Source organism: Macaca mulatta, chromosome 4, assembly GCF_049350105.2.
Source record: "Macaca mulatta isolate MMU2019108-1 chromosome 4, T2T-MMU8v2.0, whole genome shotgun sequence".
NCBI classification, from domain to species: domain Eukaryota; kingdom Metazoa; phylum Chordata; class Mammalia; order Primates; family Cercopithecidae; genus Macaca; species Macaca mulatta.
The window spans coordinates 85,099,393-85,116,391 of NC_133409.1; the positions used below are offsets into that span (position 1 = coordinate 85,099,393).

The following is a 16,999-nucleotide window of genomic DNA, read 5'->3' on the forward strand; positions in this document are numbered from 1 at the left end:
ATTCTTTTGCAGGTTCAAATAGACAAATAAGCATGGGCTTTAGTAATTTTTATAAAGTCTCTTAGAAATAATATTTTGTTACCTCTGGACCTAGAAGGATGATATTTTAAAATAATAGCATATGTTGGTATAATATATAGAGAGAGCTATAAATATAGAAAAATGTAGATACGTAAATAGGGATTGGGTATAAACCAGTCAGTTTCTTAGGGATTATATAAGATAGAATGTTACATATTTCTGACATAATACATAATTTGTATGTATTCTTAATGTGGGAGATTCTGTGATATGCTAAATGTCTGGTTATGTTTAGAGTTTTTAGTGCTTAGTGTCAGGAAGATTAAAAAATACATTAAAAGTATGTTTTGAAACTACCTGTTTCGGTTTTAAGAACAAATGTACCGGCCAGGTGCGGTGGTACATGCCAGTAATCCTAGCACTTTGGGAGGCTGAGACGTGCGCATCACAAGGTCAGGAGATTGAAACCTTCTTGGCTAACACAGTGAAACCCTGTCTGTATTAAAAAAAAATAAAAATAAAAACAAATTTTAAAAAATTATGTGTGGTGGCACACGCCTGTAGTCCCAGCTACTTGGGAGGTTGAGGCAGGAAAATCGCTTGAACCCTGGAGGCGGAGGTTGCAGTGAGCCGAGATTGCACCACTGCACTCCAGCCTGGGCAAGAGAACAAGAGAACAAACTCTGTCTCAAAAAACAACAACAAAAACAACAAAAAAAAAACAAGTGTACCAGGAGCGGTTGCAATCCAAGCTAACTTGGTGTTTTACTGGCAACTGCAGTGAATGAATATAGAAAAAAATTATTTGACTAATATTTATAATATATGATAAAACACTTGTGGAACTTAATAAATAATGTGAGTAGAACAATTTATTCTTAACATGGAGCATCTTAACTATTAGTTGATTTGTAAACATCCATCAACAATGCAGTTCATAGTTGATAATTACAATTTAATCAAAATGACTCAGCTGAAGCAAGCACAGAAAAAAAAAGACACCACCACCGAGTATTTGCTTTACACCATTTACTGTGCTAGGAATTAGAGAGACAAAGTTGAAAAACATAATTTCTGCCTCATAGTAGTCTTATATTCTAAAGGAAAATACTTCTTTTATTTATTTATTTATTTATTTATTATTATTATACTTTAAGTTCTAGGGTACATGTGCATAACGTACAGGTTTGTTACATATATATACTTGTGCCATGTTGGTGTGCTGCACCCATCAACTCATCAGCACCCATCAACTCATCATTTACATCAGGTATAACTTCCAATGCAATCCCTCCCCCCTCCTCCCTCCCCATGATAGGCCCCGGTGTGTGATGTTCCCCTTCCCGAGTCCAAGTGATCTCATTGTTCAGTTCCCACCTATGAGTGAGAACATGCGGTGTTTGGTTTTCTGTTCTTGTGATAGTTTGCTAAGAATGATGGTTTCCAGCTGCATCCATGTCCCTACAAAGGACACAAACTCATCCTTCTTATATTATATTCTTATATTATAAATACTTCTTATATTTATCGTTTAGTACTTTAGGGAATACAAGTGATTTCATTTGATCAGGTGAGGTATTTGTCAAGTATTTGTCACTAATGTAATATGTGGTTGACATTTCAACCTCACTGTTTTAGACCTTGGGTTGGAATATAGAAATAAGTATGAGTGATTGTCAATTTTGGAAAAGAACATTAATTTCATTGTTTAACACATTCAACAAATGGTTACTTATTTTCTTCTTTTTATGCTTACCAAGGATAACTATAGAGAATAAGACATCACGAAAAAGACGAATGTCCTTTCTCTTTCCTAAAGACTCCTCAATGTGTAGTTTTTTGTTTTCTTTTTAAGTCAGGATCTTGCCTTGTCACCCAGCCTAGAGTGTGGTGGCATGATCATGGCTCACTGCAGCCTCCAACTCCTGGCCTCAAGCAATCCTTCCATTTCAGCCTCCCAAAGTTGTGAGATTGCTGGCATGAGTCACTGTATAATTTAACTGAATTATAATTTAACTGAATTTTATGAACTTCATATTATGGCAGGGTCTTTTAGACCACATTAAGGATTTCTGAATGTTGCCCTAAGAGATTTTCCCTGAATGCAAGCTGCTGTGTTAGGACAGTATATTTATCAATTTATAAGTATTATATAAGTTAGCTGGGCACTCTCCAGAGCTGCACTGTTTGATATAGTAGCCATTAACCACATGTGGGTGTTTAGCAATTGAAATATGGCTAGTCTAGATTACAATGTGCTTTAAGTGTAACATACACTAATTTTACAATTTCATGTTAAGATGATATTTTAGATACATTGAGTTAAATAAAATACATTATAAAATTAATTTCACTGTTTTTGTGTTTTTTTAATGTTTCTGCTAGAAAATGTAAGTATATATTGGCTTTTAATGTACTTCTATTGGACAGTAATGAATTAGACTAGGAATATTTAAAATGTTTTAAAATATTTTTCAGTTGTTTATTTTCAATTTGTAGGATTAATTTGTTTGTTTCTTTTTTTTTTTTTTTTTTTGAGACGGAGTCATGCTCTGTCGCCCAGGCTGGAGTGCAGTGGCCGGATCTCAGCTCACTGCAAGCTCCGCCTCCCGGGTTCACGCCATTCTCCTGCCTCAGCCTCCCAAGTAGCTGGGACTACAGGCGCCCGCCACTTCGCCCGGCTAGTTTTTTGTATTTTTTAGTAGAGACGGGGTTTCACCGTGTTAGCCAGGATGGTCTCGATCTCCTGACCTCGTGATCCGCCCGTCTCGGCCTCCCAAAGTGCTGGGATTACAGGCTTGAGCCACCGCGCCCGGCCGTGAATTTGTTTGTTTCTTAATATGTAGTCCCCATAAAAAAGGATGAGTTTGTGTACTTTGTAGGAACATGGATGCAGCTGGAAACCATCATTCTTAGCAAACTATCACAAGAACAGAAAACCAAATACCGCATGTTCTCACTCATAGGTGGGAACTGAACAATGAGATCACTTGGACTCGGGAAGGGGGGACATCACACACCGGGGCCTATCATGGGGAGGGGGGAGGGGAGAGGGATTGCATTGGAAGTTATACCTGATGTAAATGACGAGTTGATGGGTGCTGACGAGTTGATGGGTGCAGCACAGCAACATGGCACAAGTATACATATGTAACAAACCTGCACGTTATGCACATGTACCCTAGAACTTAAAGTATAATAATAATAATAAATAAATTAAAAAAATATATGTAGTCCCCACCTTTAAGATTTCTCTATGACTAGGGTAGCTGATATTTTGTCTTCTATTCTTAGTAGAGTATGAAAGATTATGGTCTAAGCCTTGATTTCTAAGTTGTTAATTTTTTTTTTTTTTTTTTTTTTTGAGACGGAGTCTCGCTCTGTCGCCCAGGCTGGAGTGCAGTGGCGCGATCTCGGCTCACTGCAAGCTCCGCCTCCCGGGTTCAAGCCATTCTCCTGCCTCAGCCTCCCGAGTAGCTGGGACTACAGGCGCCCACAACCGCACCCGGCTAATTTTTTGTATTTTTAGTAGAGACGGGGTTTCACCGTGGTCTCGATCTCCTGACCTTGTGATCCGCCCGCCTCGGCCTCTCAAAGTGCTGGGATTACAGGCGTGAGCCACCGCGCCCGGCCTAAGTTGTTTATTTACAACCAAATGCATGCAGAAACAAACTGGTCAGATGAAGATACTAGCCCTAGTATGTTCACATAGTTTACCTGAAATTAACAGGTAAATGAACCTGTCCCAAGGTCTCTAAGGCCTAAATTGAGGTCCTGAACTTTCTACATTTGTTTATCTGAATCTATTACTGAAAGATCCCCTGAGAGTTAAAAAGGATGAGAATTATAAAAGGTGGCTCAGTCATGTAAAATATGAAGCAGTTTCTGTTATCCGAAAGCTTTTTCACCAATAAATTAGGTTTATCCTCAGAAAGATGAAAAGGGGACTCCATGGTAACAGTAGAGGAGTGGAGCCAGCAGAGCATTTTCTTCCAGCTTTTTAATGTGGTCTTTTAAAATATGGTTGTAAGCATAGTATAAATATAATTTTGGAGTCAGGCATGCTGGCACATGACGGGAATCCCAGCAATTTGGGAGGCTGAGGCAGGGGGATCACATAAGCCTAGGAGTTTGAGACCAACTTCAGCAACATAGCGAGACTCCATCTCAAAAAATAAAATAAAATATAATTTTGTATTTTTTCACTTAATGTATATAGGATTTTTTATCCTGTTGCTTCATATTCTCCTTGATTACTATTTTAATGAATGCATACTGTTTCATTGAATAGGTATATCATAATTTACTTAACTGTTCCTCTAATTTGAGAAATCACTTGGTAATTAGGAAAGCTGAAAGCTTATTATAGCTGTATACCTTGCAATCTTCATCTTTTATGTTGATCTTTTAAAAGTATCTTAAAGATTTTTATCTACATAGTTGCTAATTATATATTTATGTTAATGTGGTAAAATGTGTATGATTCTTTTGCCCAAGTAATCTTATGAATTGTTGAAGTAAAATAATCAGAATATATTAAACTTAACTTTTAGTTCAATTTCATATTTATTGAATAGCCAAACGTTTCTCAAATATGTGAGATCTATGACATTAGGTTGGATGTGGTTTACTCTTCCTAAGCAAGACTTAGATTACATTTGGAAAACCAAGTTATTCAATTTTCAGAGGCTGTTGCATGAGCAGATTTTAAATATGAAAAAAATCTGCATTGTTGTATGTCACATAGCCTTTCAATAATAAAATTTGTTTATTAAGTTGTGTTAACTATCAAAAGTATTTTTTATTAAGATGATTGCCGTTTAATCTTGTGACTAGTTACTTATAACAATGCTTATCTAGTCTAAGTAGTATACTACAAAATTCCATTGACCACAAATATAGTTGATAAACCCTAATTGAGAACAAGAAGATTTCTAACAACTAAAATAGAGGTGTAGTGTTATTATATAAAACCTTATATACTTTATTCCTCAAAGAATCCACTAAACCTTTACCTAGTGTCTGTTAGCTTCTAATTTTAGACAGAATTTAGAAAGGTTACTAGACTGTAAATTTTTGAAGTTTGAATCTGCTGCTACTATGTAATTTTGGAAGAATCACTGTACCTTTCCGAAAATTAATTTTTAAAAATCCTTGACCTTTCCATGACTTTCAAATTCTGTTGTAATTGCCTATTTGAAATCTCTACTTAGATGTATAGTAGGTACTTCAAATGGAGTGTTTATTTTTCTGTCTCAGTCTGTCATCTTAATCTTCCTTATATCCTAAGAACTATTTTTCACTCAAGCAAAAAGTCATCTTTGATTTATCTCTTTTTTTTCCCCACCATCTTACATTTAGGTCATCATCAGATCCATTGACTGTAACTTGAAGAGATAGCCTGGGTTCAGGAACTTCTCTCCATTTCTTCTGCTGACACTCCAATATAAACCCACATCACATTCCACTTGTATTACTGCCATAGTTTTATGCTGCTTCTCAGTCTTTTTTCCACATGGTAGCCAGAGACATCTTTAAACATTACAAATCATATTATATTATTCTTCTACTTAAAATCCTGCAGAGATTTTAATTGTGTTGAGAATAAAAATCCAAGATCTTTGCTATGACCTACCTACAATTCCTATCTTTCTTTCTCATGTGTGACCACTTACTCAGCCATCCTAATCTCTGTACAGTTCCTTAAAATTTCAAGTTAGTCCTGATTTAGTGGTCTACTTCTAGATCTTTATTTTGCCTAGAATATGCTGAGATAGCAAATTTTTTCGTGGCCTGGTTCTTGTCATTTTATTCTCAACTCAGATCACCTCTCTTGAGGCACCTTTCTAGAAACTAATTTAAGGTGACTGTTATGTCTCACTCTCCATTACACCATCTGTGAAAATGTATTCATATGAGCATTTGAAACAATTTTTAAATTAGTAAACATGTTGATTTTTTGTCTCCCACCCTAATTAGAACGTAAGTAAGCTACATGACAGCAGAGACTTTGTCTACCGTATTGAGTGTTTGAACAGTTTATGCCACATAGAGGAGATATTCAAGAACTATTTGCCAAATAAATGAGTGATTCCAGCTAAAAATGAAAGATCAGAGATTTTTAAAAATGTATCCTGTTTAGGAAAAGCCCAAAGTCATCTATTTTAGAGTAATTATTGAAAATAGTTTTATACGCTCACACATACACACACATATAAAGTAGTCAGTACTTGAAGACCTTTAAATGAAAAAATTTATCCAGTTATCTAAAAGAAAATCATCTGATCATCTAGTGAATACTCAAGTATGTTAAATAAGGTATTCATGTAAACTGATTTTTAACCTCGTGACTTTTACATAGATTATGGCATGGAGCCAGGTTTGTGAGGAATATTAGAGTGGTGGGATTCCAGCATATAAAACTTGGACTGAGTGTGTGGAGTGGCTGTCATCTCTGATTCTGAAATTTTGAGCCTAAGCCACATCCTATAGGGAGCCAGAGAAAAACTGTGAAAATTATGTAATGTGTGTCCTTGGTAACTATATGATTTATGATAAATATATGCTGAAATTTTAATATCCTTTGAATATCTTAAACTTAAGCTTATGATGTTTACACTAGTTTAGGAGGGACAGCATGTTCCTAGGTTCATCTTAGATGCCTAGTTAATGCTTTTTAATTAACTGACAAAATAAATACATATGATTATTATAAACAATGAGGTATGTTTACTGTATATTTTTGTTCTTCCAGCTAAATAGTATCATCCAGTTTTTGTTTTTTAATTATTATACTTTAAGTTCTAGGGTACATGTGCACAACGTGCAGGTTTGTTACATATGTATACCTGTGCCATGTTGGTGTGCTGCACCCATCAACTTGTCAGCACCCATCAACTCGTCATTTACATCAGGTATAACTCCCAATGCCATCCCTCCGCCCTCCCTCCTCCCCCCTCCCCGTGATAGGCCCCAGTGTGTGATGTTCCCCTTCCAGAGTCCAAGTGATCTCATTGTTCAGTTCTCACCTATGAGTGAGAACATGCGGTGTTTGTTTTTCTGTTCTTGAGATAGTTTGCTGAGAATGATGGTTTCCAGCTGCATCCATGTCCCTACAAAGGACACAAACTCATCCTTTTTTATGGCTGCATAGTATTCCATAGTGTATATGTGCCACATTTTCTTAATCCAGTCTGTCACTAATGGACATTTGAGTTGGTTACAAGTCTTTGCTATTGTGAATAGTGCCGCAATAAACATACGTGTGCATGTGTCTTTATAGCAGCATGATTTATAATCCTTTGGGTATATACGCCCAGTTTATTTTTAAAAATAGAGTGTGCACTCACAAGTAGCCTGTATTACCAGTATTTGATAAATGGATATCCAAAACCTACACTTTCTATGGAATTTCATAAATGAGTCATCTTATTTCAGTAGTCTAGTGAGTCGCAAATATGTAAGACAAGTGTATGTTAAAATCAGTAGTCTGGTGTATGTTTGTAAGATCAGTAGTCTGGTGAGTCCCAAATATGTATAGACAAGTGGGATGTAGGATGAAGCTTGTAACACTTAAAATGTTTCTGGTCTGCTAATTATGGTATGTTTTGAAAATGCTTATTAGTTAGAACCAATTAAAAAGGAAAATGGTATATATTTAGAACGACTATCTGGATTAAATATAAAGCACTTAAGATAAATGATCATGAGACTCTCAGTTTTCTGTTTAAAAGCAAATGCTGATTTGTTAAGAAATAATTTCAGTTTAACTTTATTCATTAATATATAAAATCAATATGAAATGTTTTAAGTTAGAAGAACGTCAAATATTTGGAAGCAAAGATTAGCTGCATTTCATTAGGTATTGTGTATGCAGGAAATATAAATAAAACAAACATTATTAGCATGTAAAGTTCTAAAGTTGAATAAAATAGAGTTTTGATATAACCCATATTCTTCTTCTTCTTCTGTAATCATTTGTTTTCTTAACTTAAAGCATTTGTGAATATAATTTGAATATCATTCAAATATAAGAAATCTATGCATAATGGACATTAATTATTTCATGTGCCAGTAGCTTAAACCACAGTTCACAATATCAAGTATACTGAGCCCTCTAGTGATTTTTTTTTTTTACTGCCATCACAATTGCTGTCTGTGCACATTCCTTTTATTTTTACCAACAAGTTTATTGGTGAAAATTATTTCATTCATTTTCCTTAATTTGAAATGAAAAATAAAAAGAAACTTTATAGGGAATGGTACAAAACATGGGCTGTTTTAAATATGTTTGTAGCTTTGGAGGGTTTTTCCTTTTTAATTTGCTGTTTCTATTCAGCATGTTCTTATATTATTCTTATAAGAACATTATAAGAATATTATATATATTCTTGCATATATATACATCACTCTATATATATATGCATATATATATATGCATATATAGAGTGATGTATATATATGCAAGAATATTATAAGGACTTTTTTGAAATGTTTATTTTGAAATAAATGTAGAGAATACTTAACCAGCAAGATAAATCATCATATTATTTTAAACAGTAAATTGGGTGGTAATTTGTATTTGAGCTAGGACAAACTGAGTTTATATCCTGTCTCGACCAAATTTATTAGCAGTGTGGACTTGAGTAAGTTATTTAACCTCTCTAGGTCTCAGTTCCCTCTGATAATTTCTTCACGTAGTCTCTAAAATAACCTTTTAGAGATGTTTCCAGAGGAGTCTTTATAATGTCTTTTCTTCATATTGAATTTTTCTTTCATAATTTAAATATAAGCCTTCTTGTTCTCAGAAGAGAAATTTATTATTTCTATGGTTTTAAATATTTTTTTTATTATATTCCAAATAGGAAATATAATATGCAGCTTCCTTGCTTAAAAGAGACCTTAAATAGTAACTGTGTCACTTTTGTTCACAGTTACATCCCTAGTGGCTGAAAAAGTCCCCGGCTATTTCATTCAATAATTTGGTACTCATTTAGTAACTTGGTAAATGAGTGAAGAAAAGGTCAGCTCCTTCAGTGTGGCATATGTGGCTTTTTGTAGTCTGCTCTTGGCCTACTTTTCCATCTTCATCATCTTTGCTACTGCTTTTCACTAGCCCTAAGTGTTTTTCTAATATCCTGTTTCTTGTACCTGATATGGCATGCTTAGTGACTGCCTCTCCCTTACATACCTCAGCATATAGTTCATATCTTTATTATAGAAACCTTAGTGATTTAATCTGATTTTAAATATGCCTTTTTCTTCCTTTAAACGACAAGCTAGGGCCAGGTGTGGTAGCTCACAACTGTAATCCCAGTGCTTTGGGAGGCTGAGGTGGGAGGATAACTTGAGCCCAGGAGTTCAAAGATCAGTCTGAGCAAGACCAGCAAGACCTTGTCTCTACTAAAAATAAAAAAGTTAGGGCCGGGCACAGTGGCTTATGCCTGTAATCCTAGCACTTTGGGAGGCTGTGCTGGGCGGATCACGAGGTCAGGAGATCGAGACCACCCTGGCTAACATGGTGAAACCCTGTCTCTACTAAAAATACAAAGAATTAGCCAGGCGTGGTGTTAGGCGCCTGTAGTCCCAGCTACTGAGGAGGCTGAGGCAGGAGAATTGCTTGAACCCAGGAGGCGGAGGTTGCAGTAAGCTGAGATAGCGCCATTGCACTCCAGCTGCAAAAAAAAAAAAAAAAAAAAAAGTTACTTGAGTGTGGTAACATGCACTTGTAGTCCCACGTACTCAGAAGGTTGAGGCAGGAGGATCACTTGTCTACAGAAGTTTGAGGTTGCGGTGAGCTATGATTGCTCCACTGCGCTTCAGCCTGGGCAACAGAGCCAGATGCTGTCTCAAAAATCAACAAAACCCAGAAATTAGTCAATTTTAAGGATCATTTTAAACGTTGTCTAACTTTTGTTATGAAAACAAATATTTGTATTGACAGAACTCCTTAGTATAATAACAATCAGTAAACGATTGTTGAATTGATTAGAATGTTATAAACCTCTATGTATGTAATAGGTTTTGTTTGTTAGTATATTCTTCTGATACTTTATTTATTTCTTGAATTATAACCTTCAAAAACACAGAAATAAGTTTTTTACTGAAAGTTGATTATAGGGCTTTTGCTAAACTGCTACATATTTTGGTTAGATTCAATTTAGTATTTCTTTGGAGGATATTATGTATGCAGTGTATATCTTTAAACTTTTCCCCTCATTTAATTATAGTTCTTTTTGCTAGTAGCCAGCATAAAATCATTCAATAAAAATTTATTTAGCAGCCTATTATGTTCCTGGCAATTGATTAGGTACTGGGGTAATACAAAGAGTAATAAAAAACAGAACCCTCAGTTTCAATCCAATGGGTCAGAAATACATATAAAGGACTCATTTCAATATTTGTGGTTACGGGTCATAATAATAATATATAATTGTCTGAGTGTCTAGTTGTCGAGAGAAGCTATGGTAGTTCCTTAAATCTTCTAAAATATGGTGAAGCGTAAAGAAATAAAGATAACAATTGTTTAGGGAATTGGAGAGAACCAGAGATTGCTTTTGAGCTTAAACTTGAATGGTAATGAAGAGTCAATGAGAAGTCTTGGAACATTTTGTAAGCTGGAATGTGACATGATCAGATTTGTAGTTTATGGATAGTATACTCTGTTTCTTGTCATAAGTCTATAAAAACTGGAAATTGCTGCATTCATTCACAGCAATATTTTAGTAAATCTTATATAAAAATGAAATGACATATGACAGTAATGATAATAGCTACCATTAATTTATTTCAACGTATTTAACAAGTACCATCTCTGTGTATGGTTTATAGTATATGATTTTTATATATTATCTAATTAAAGACTGGTTTTGAAGTTATACTATATGACCTCAAATACTAGCTTTACCATTTATAGCTGTGTGAACTGAAACAAACTTTTTCAAGTTTCATTTTCCTCATCTATAAAATATTCTGGTATGGCTATAGAAATAATTAGGATATTTTATGTCAAGGACTCCTGTGCTTAGCCCATAGTGAGCCCTCCATAATTGTTAGCTGTTTTTAAATTAATTTTTGTAACTTCCTTGTGTTATAAAGATAACACCTTTACCTTGCAATATTACCTTGCAGATGAGCAAATCGAATTTAGAGATCTTAAGTTACCTGCAGGTCATACTTGCAATATTACCTTGCAGATGAGAAAATATAATTTAGAGATCTTAAGTTTCTTAAAAGTTATATTGCAAATAGTGGCAAAGCGAGTATTTTAACTTGAGTCTCTGACTATAAGCCCAGTATCCTGAAAAATGTGCTGTACTGTCCTTCCGAGGCTAAGTGATCAGGAGAAATTGATGAAGAAAGTATCAGTGGTACTCTCAGATGTTTAATTGGCCTGCCTAGGCCTAAGAGATACTACTATGATCTCTTTTTGTTTTGTTTTGTTTTGTTTTATTTTGAGACGGAGTCTCGCTGTCTCGCTCTGTCGCCCAGGCTGGAGTGCAGTGGCATGATCCCGGCTCGCTGCAAGCTCCTTCTCCCGGGTTCACGCCATTCTTCTGCCACAGCCTCCTGAGTAGCTGGGACTACAGGCACCTGCCACCATACCCAGCTAATTTTTTGTGTTTTTTTTAGTAGAGGTGGGGTTTCACTGGGTTAGCCAGGATGGTCTCGATCTCCTGACCTTGTGATTCGCCCGCCTCGGCCTCCCAAAGTGCTGGGATTACAGGCATGAGCCACTACACCCGGCCAATGCTGTGTAGTATTCCATTGTATGAATATATAACATTTTGTTTATCCATTTATCTATTGATGGACATTTGAATGGTTTTAAGCTATTACAGGTAAAACTGCTATGAACGTTCATATACATCTTTTTGTATGTACATATACTTATTTTTCTCTTGGGTAGACCCTCAAAGGGGTATGTTAGGTATAGGTTTAACTTTTAGAAACTTGCTAGATTGTTTTATTAAAGTGATTGTACATTTAGTTTAGTTGTATGTTTGTTTAACTTTTACAAACTTACTAGATTGGGCTGGATGCGGTGGCTCACGCCTATAATCCCAGCACTTTGGGAGGCTGAGGCGGGTGGATCATGAGGTCAGGAAATCTAGACCATCCTGGCTAGCCTGGTGAAACCCCATCTCTACTAAAAATACAAAAAAAATTAGCCATGCATGGTGGCTGGCACCTGTAGTCCCAGCTACTCGAGAGGCTGAGGCAGGAGAATGGCGTGAACCCAGGAGGCAGAGCTTGCAGTAAGCCGAGATCGTGCCTCTGCAACTCAGCCTGGGCAACAGAGTGAGACTCAGTCTCAAAAAGAAAAAAAACCAAAAAACAAAAACAAAACAAAACAAAAAAAGCTTGCTAGATTGTTTTATTAAAGTGATTGTACATTTAGTTTATCTACTATCAGTATGTGTGAATTCTTTTTTCTCTACATGCTCAACAATACTTGCAATTTAAAATATTTAAATTATTAAACATTTTGCCAATTTTTTAAATGTTAGCCATTTTAATAGGTGCATAATAGTGATTGTAATTTTTATTTCCCTAATGACTAATGATGTTGAGCATTTTTATGTGTGCTTATTTGACATCTATATATTTTCTTTGGTGAAATGATTCTTCACATCGTTACCTACTCTTAAAATTAAATTGCTTATTTTCTTTATTGTTTTGTTGAGTTTTTAATATATTCTACATATAAGTACTTTATCTGATATATGTATTGCAAAGATTTTTCTCCCATTCTATGGCTTCTCTTTTTATTTTCTTAACAGTATCTTAAAGATAATAGGTTTTCCATTTTGCTTAAGTGAAATTTACTGATTTGTTTATAGATTTTTATTTTAATTAAGAAATCTTGGCATAACTCACATCCACAAAGAATTTCTTTCATCTTTTCTTCTACATGTTTTATACTCTCAGGCTTTACTTTTAGTCAGTGATTCATTTTGAGTTAATTTTTGTATGTGACACAAGGTATGGATTCAAGTCATTTTTTAAACATGTGTATACTCATTTGTTCTAGCATCATTTATTGAAAATGCTGACCTTTGTCATCTACATTGCCTTTCAGCTCTTGTCAAAAATCAGTTGTCCAAATATGTGTGGATTTATTTCTGGATTTTCTATTCAGTTCCTTGATTTATTTGTTTATGTTTATGTAAATACCATGCTGTTTTGATTTCTCTAGTGTTTTAATAATTTTTGGTATCAGGTAGTTTTAGCTCCCTAACATTGTTATTCTTTTTCAAATTTGTTTTGTTCCTTCTAGGTCATGTGTGTTTCCATATGAATTTTAAAGTCAGCTTGCCAATTTCCATAGGAACGCCTGGTGGGATTTTGATTGAAATTGCATTGAATCTGTAGATGAGTTTGGGGAAAAAAAAAAAAAAAGAAGACGTCTTAAGAATTGTATCTTTCATTTAGCAAAATAGTGTAGTTTTCAGTATACAGGTCTTTCCCATCTCTTTTCATATTTATCCTTAAGAAATTCATAACAGAGTGCTATTTTTATTGATTAAAAAAATTGCTTTCAGGTATTTCATTGCTGGTATATAGAAATGTAATTTTTTAGTTGTTAGTCTTGCATTCTCCAGCCTTCCTGAATCCACACATTAGCTTTAGGAGCTCTTTTGTAAATTCCATCTGATTTTTTACATAGACAATCAGGTCATCTCTAAATACAGGTATTGTTTCCTTCCTTTTTTATATTAATGACTTTATTTCCTTTTTTTCCCCCCCCTTTTCTGATTGCACTCCAGTACAATGTTAAGTGGATAGAACCTCCAATACAATGTTAATTGGTGAGTGAGTGTAACAGCCTTCCTATTCCTGGTTTTAGAGGAAAGCATTCAGTCTTACCCTGTTAATATGATGGGAACGGCTGTAACATTTTTGTAGATGCCCTCTGTTGGGTTGAGGGATTCTCCTCTACTTCTGGTTTGCTAAAATTAAGACAAAAAATAATAATAAATGAATGTTCGATTTTGTAAAAAGCTTTTTGTGCATTTATTAAGATGATCATGAAGTTTTTCTGTGATGTATTATGTTGTTTATAATTTTATATTTATGCTTTGAGGGGTATTAGTCTGTGATTTTATTTCATCTGGCTTTTATATTGGGGCAGTGATAGCTTCATAGAATGATTTGGGGAGTATTCCTTTTTTTACTTTTTTTTTTGAAATAGTTTAAAACTCCATGTAGAATTGATATTATTTCCATCTTATACTTTAGGTGGAATTCATTTGAGAATCTCTCTGGCCCTCAAGGTTTTTTTGTTTTTTTGTGTGTAAATAATTTTAACCTTATTCTTAATTTCTTTAATAGATATGGGGTTGTGTATTTGTTTTTGAGTGAGCTTTGGCAATTTATGTTGTTTAAGAAAGTTGCCCATTTCATCTGAGTTGTCAAATTTACTGGCATGTAGTTGTTCATTACATTTTCTTACTATTCTTTTAATACCTATATTATCTCTAGTGATGCCACTTTTCTCATTCTTGGTATTGATAATTAGTATCTTCCCTTATTTTTCCTGATCAGTCTGCCCAGAGGTTAATCAATTTTATTAATTTCAAAGAATCATCCTTTTCTGTTTTTTGTTTCATTGATCTTTATAATTATTTCCTTTATTCCGCTTTGGTTTTGTTTTTCTTTTTCTAATTTTTTATTTTGGAAAATAAAGTTATTCTTTTGAAACCTTCTTTTTTCTTTTTTAATGGATTATTTTGAAAAGTTTTATTTGTAATTGACAAATAATAAATAAAGGTACCATGTGATGTGTTAATGCATGTGTATAGTGCATAATGATCAAATCAGGGTAATTAGCATATCTGTCACTTTAAATGTTTATTATTTCTTTGTGATTATAACATTCAAAGTCCTTTCTTCTAGCTATCTTGAAATATACATTATTATTTGCTATAGTCTCTGTGTAATAAGACACCAGAACTTAATCTTCCTATCTAACTATAACTTTGAACTCATTGACCAACCTTTTCCCATGCTTTTCTTCCCCCCGTCCTCTGTAGCTTCTGGTAACCACTATTATACTCTCTACTTCGATGGTATGAACGTTTTCAGATTCCACATGTGAGTGAGATCATGTGGTATCTTCTTTTTAAATATAGTGGTTAGTGCTACAAAATTTCCCCTAAGTATTATTTTAGCAGTCTCTACAAATTTTGACATAATAAATTTTTATTTCCCTTCAGTTAAGAATACTTACAAATTGTTTTGATTTCTTCTTTCATCAGTGGTAGGAAGTGTGCTCTTTAAGGAGGTATGCTATTTTGTTTCAAATACTTAGATATTTTCCAAGTATCTTTCTAATAAGCGTACCTGATTTAATTCCATTGCAGTCAGAGAATATGCTTTGCATGACTGTCTTCCTTTTCAATTTATTAAGACTTGTTTTTTGACCAAGAATATATTATAACTTAAATGTTCCAAGAGCAGTGGAAGAGAACATGTGTTCTACTATTGTTAGATGATTAAGTGTCAATCAGGTCAAGTTGGTTTATAGTGCCATTCAAGTCTATGGTAGCCTTGCTGATTTTCATGCCTCTTGTTCTACAGATTTTGAAGAGTGATATTGAAATCTTTGACTATAATGGTGGATTTGCCTATTTCCCTTTGCATGTCTTCAGTTTTTACTTCATGTATTTTGAAGATCTGTTATTAGTTATACAAATGTTTAGGACTATTATATCATATTGATTAATTTACCTCTGTCATTACGAAATGACTTTCTGTTTTGCTGGTAATATTCTTGGCTTCAAAATTTATTGTTTCTGATATTAATATAGCCATTCCAAGTTTCTGCAAATAATCTCAACCAGTGTTTTGTTTACTCTCAGACCTTTAGTTTTCATATAAGACTTTTATGTAGGAAAATTTTAGGAAAAAATTATTTAACTGCTCTGGGTCTTAGTTTCTTTTTGATTAAAGGGACATAATAAGAGTACCTACACCAAATAATTGTTTTGAGGATTAAACAAAATCGTATCAAAGATTCTACACCTGCACATGTTGCAGTGCAAACTCTGTGTAAGTGTAGTCTATGGCTTTTGTTCCTACTATTACAGCTGCATTTTTTTTAAGTTTTTTTTAAAAACACATGAAATAGAATTTGCTATTGATTTGTATCTTCAAGAAGTATCTTGTTTGCTGTTTCATTAGTCATCTTTAATCTAGACTAGATAAATTAGAACATCATGATGAAATTTGTAAATGAACATGAACTAAAAAAATACCTGTCTTAAATTTTGTTTTCTCACATTACTAATTTATCATCTTTTTTACTTAAGAATTGTATTCTAAAATTTAGGTATAGAGTCATATTTTTCAAATTTATCGAGTTACCATTTCAAGTACATTCGAATTGCACAATATTTTTCAGTTATTCTCAACTGCATACACCTCCGTTTAAATAAAAGACACATTGTGAAACTACAAGTTAGTCTTTTTTTAAGAAACAAAGGAAATAAATGTTTGCACATAATGATTTGTATGGGTCCTTCACATTGTTACTATTTATAATGGATGATGCCTTTTTTTTTTAGATTGGACAGCTGGCTTTTAAAGGAATGAAGAGACTCAATAGAATCCAGTCAATAGTGTTTGAGACTGCCTACAACACCAATGAGAACATGCTGATTTGTGCCCCTACAGGAGCTGGAAAAACCAACATTGCAATGCTTACGGTCTTGCACGAAATTCGCCAACATTTTCAACAAGGTGTTATCAAAAAGAATGAATTTAAGGTAAGTAAATAAACCAGACAACAGCTTTTTAAATTGTAAGGAATAAAATAAATTTGCGGTTATATATAACATGAAATTTGAAAGTTCTTAAAGATATTGTACTTGAAATCAGATAAGTAATACGGCTTGACTTACTTGATTACTATTAAGGCAGTTCTTATTTGTGTTATGAAAATTCTATTACCATGTAAGAAGCTATGAAAATACAT

At 34.0% G+C, this 16,999-nt stretch overlaps 1 protein-coding gene across 2 annotated transcripts in view; it reads left to right on the top strand.

Moving 5' to 3' along the window:
- The window catches only part of ASCC3 (activating signal cointegrator 1 complex subunit 3), a 372,277-nt gene that overhangs the window by 103,986 nt on the left and 251,292 nt on the right, over positions 1-16,999 (top strand). For both annotated transcript variants that reach the window (XM_078001240.1, XM_015136988.3), the window contains one exon: positions 16,590-16,790. In XM_078001240.1, coding sequence (XP_077857366.1) covers positions 16,590-16,790 — 201 coding nt within the window. The remainder of the gene's footprint in view (positions 1-16,589; positions 16,791-16,999) is intronic.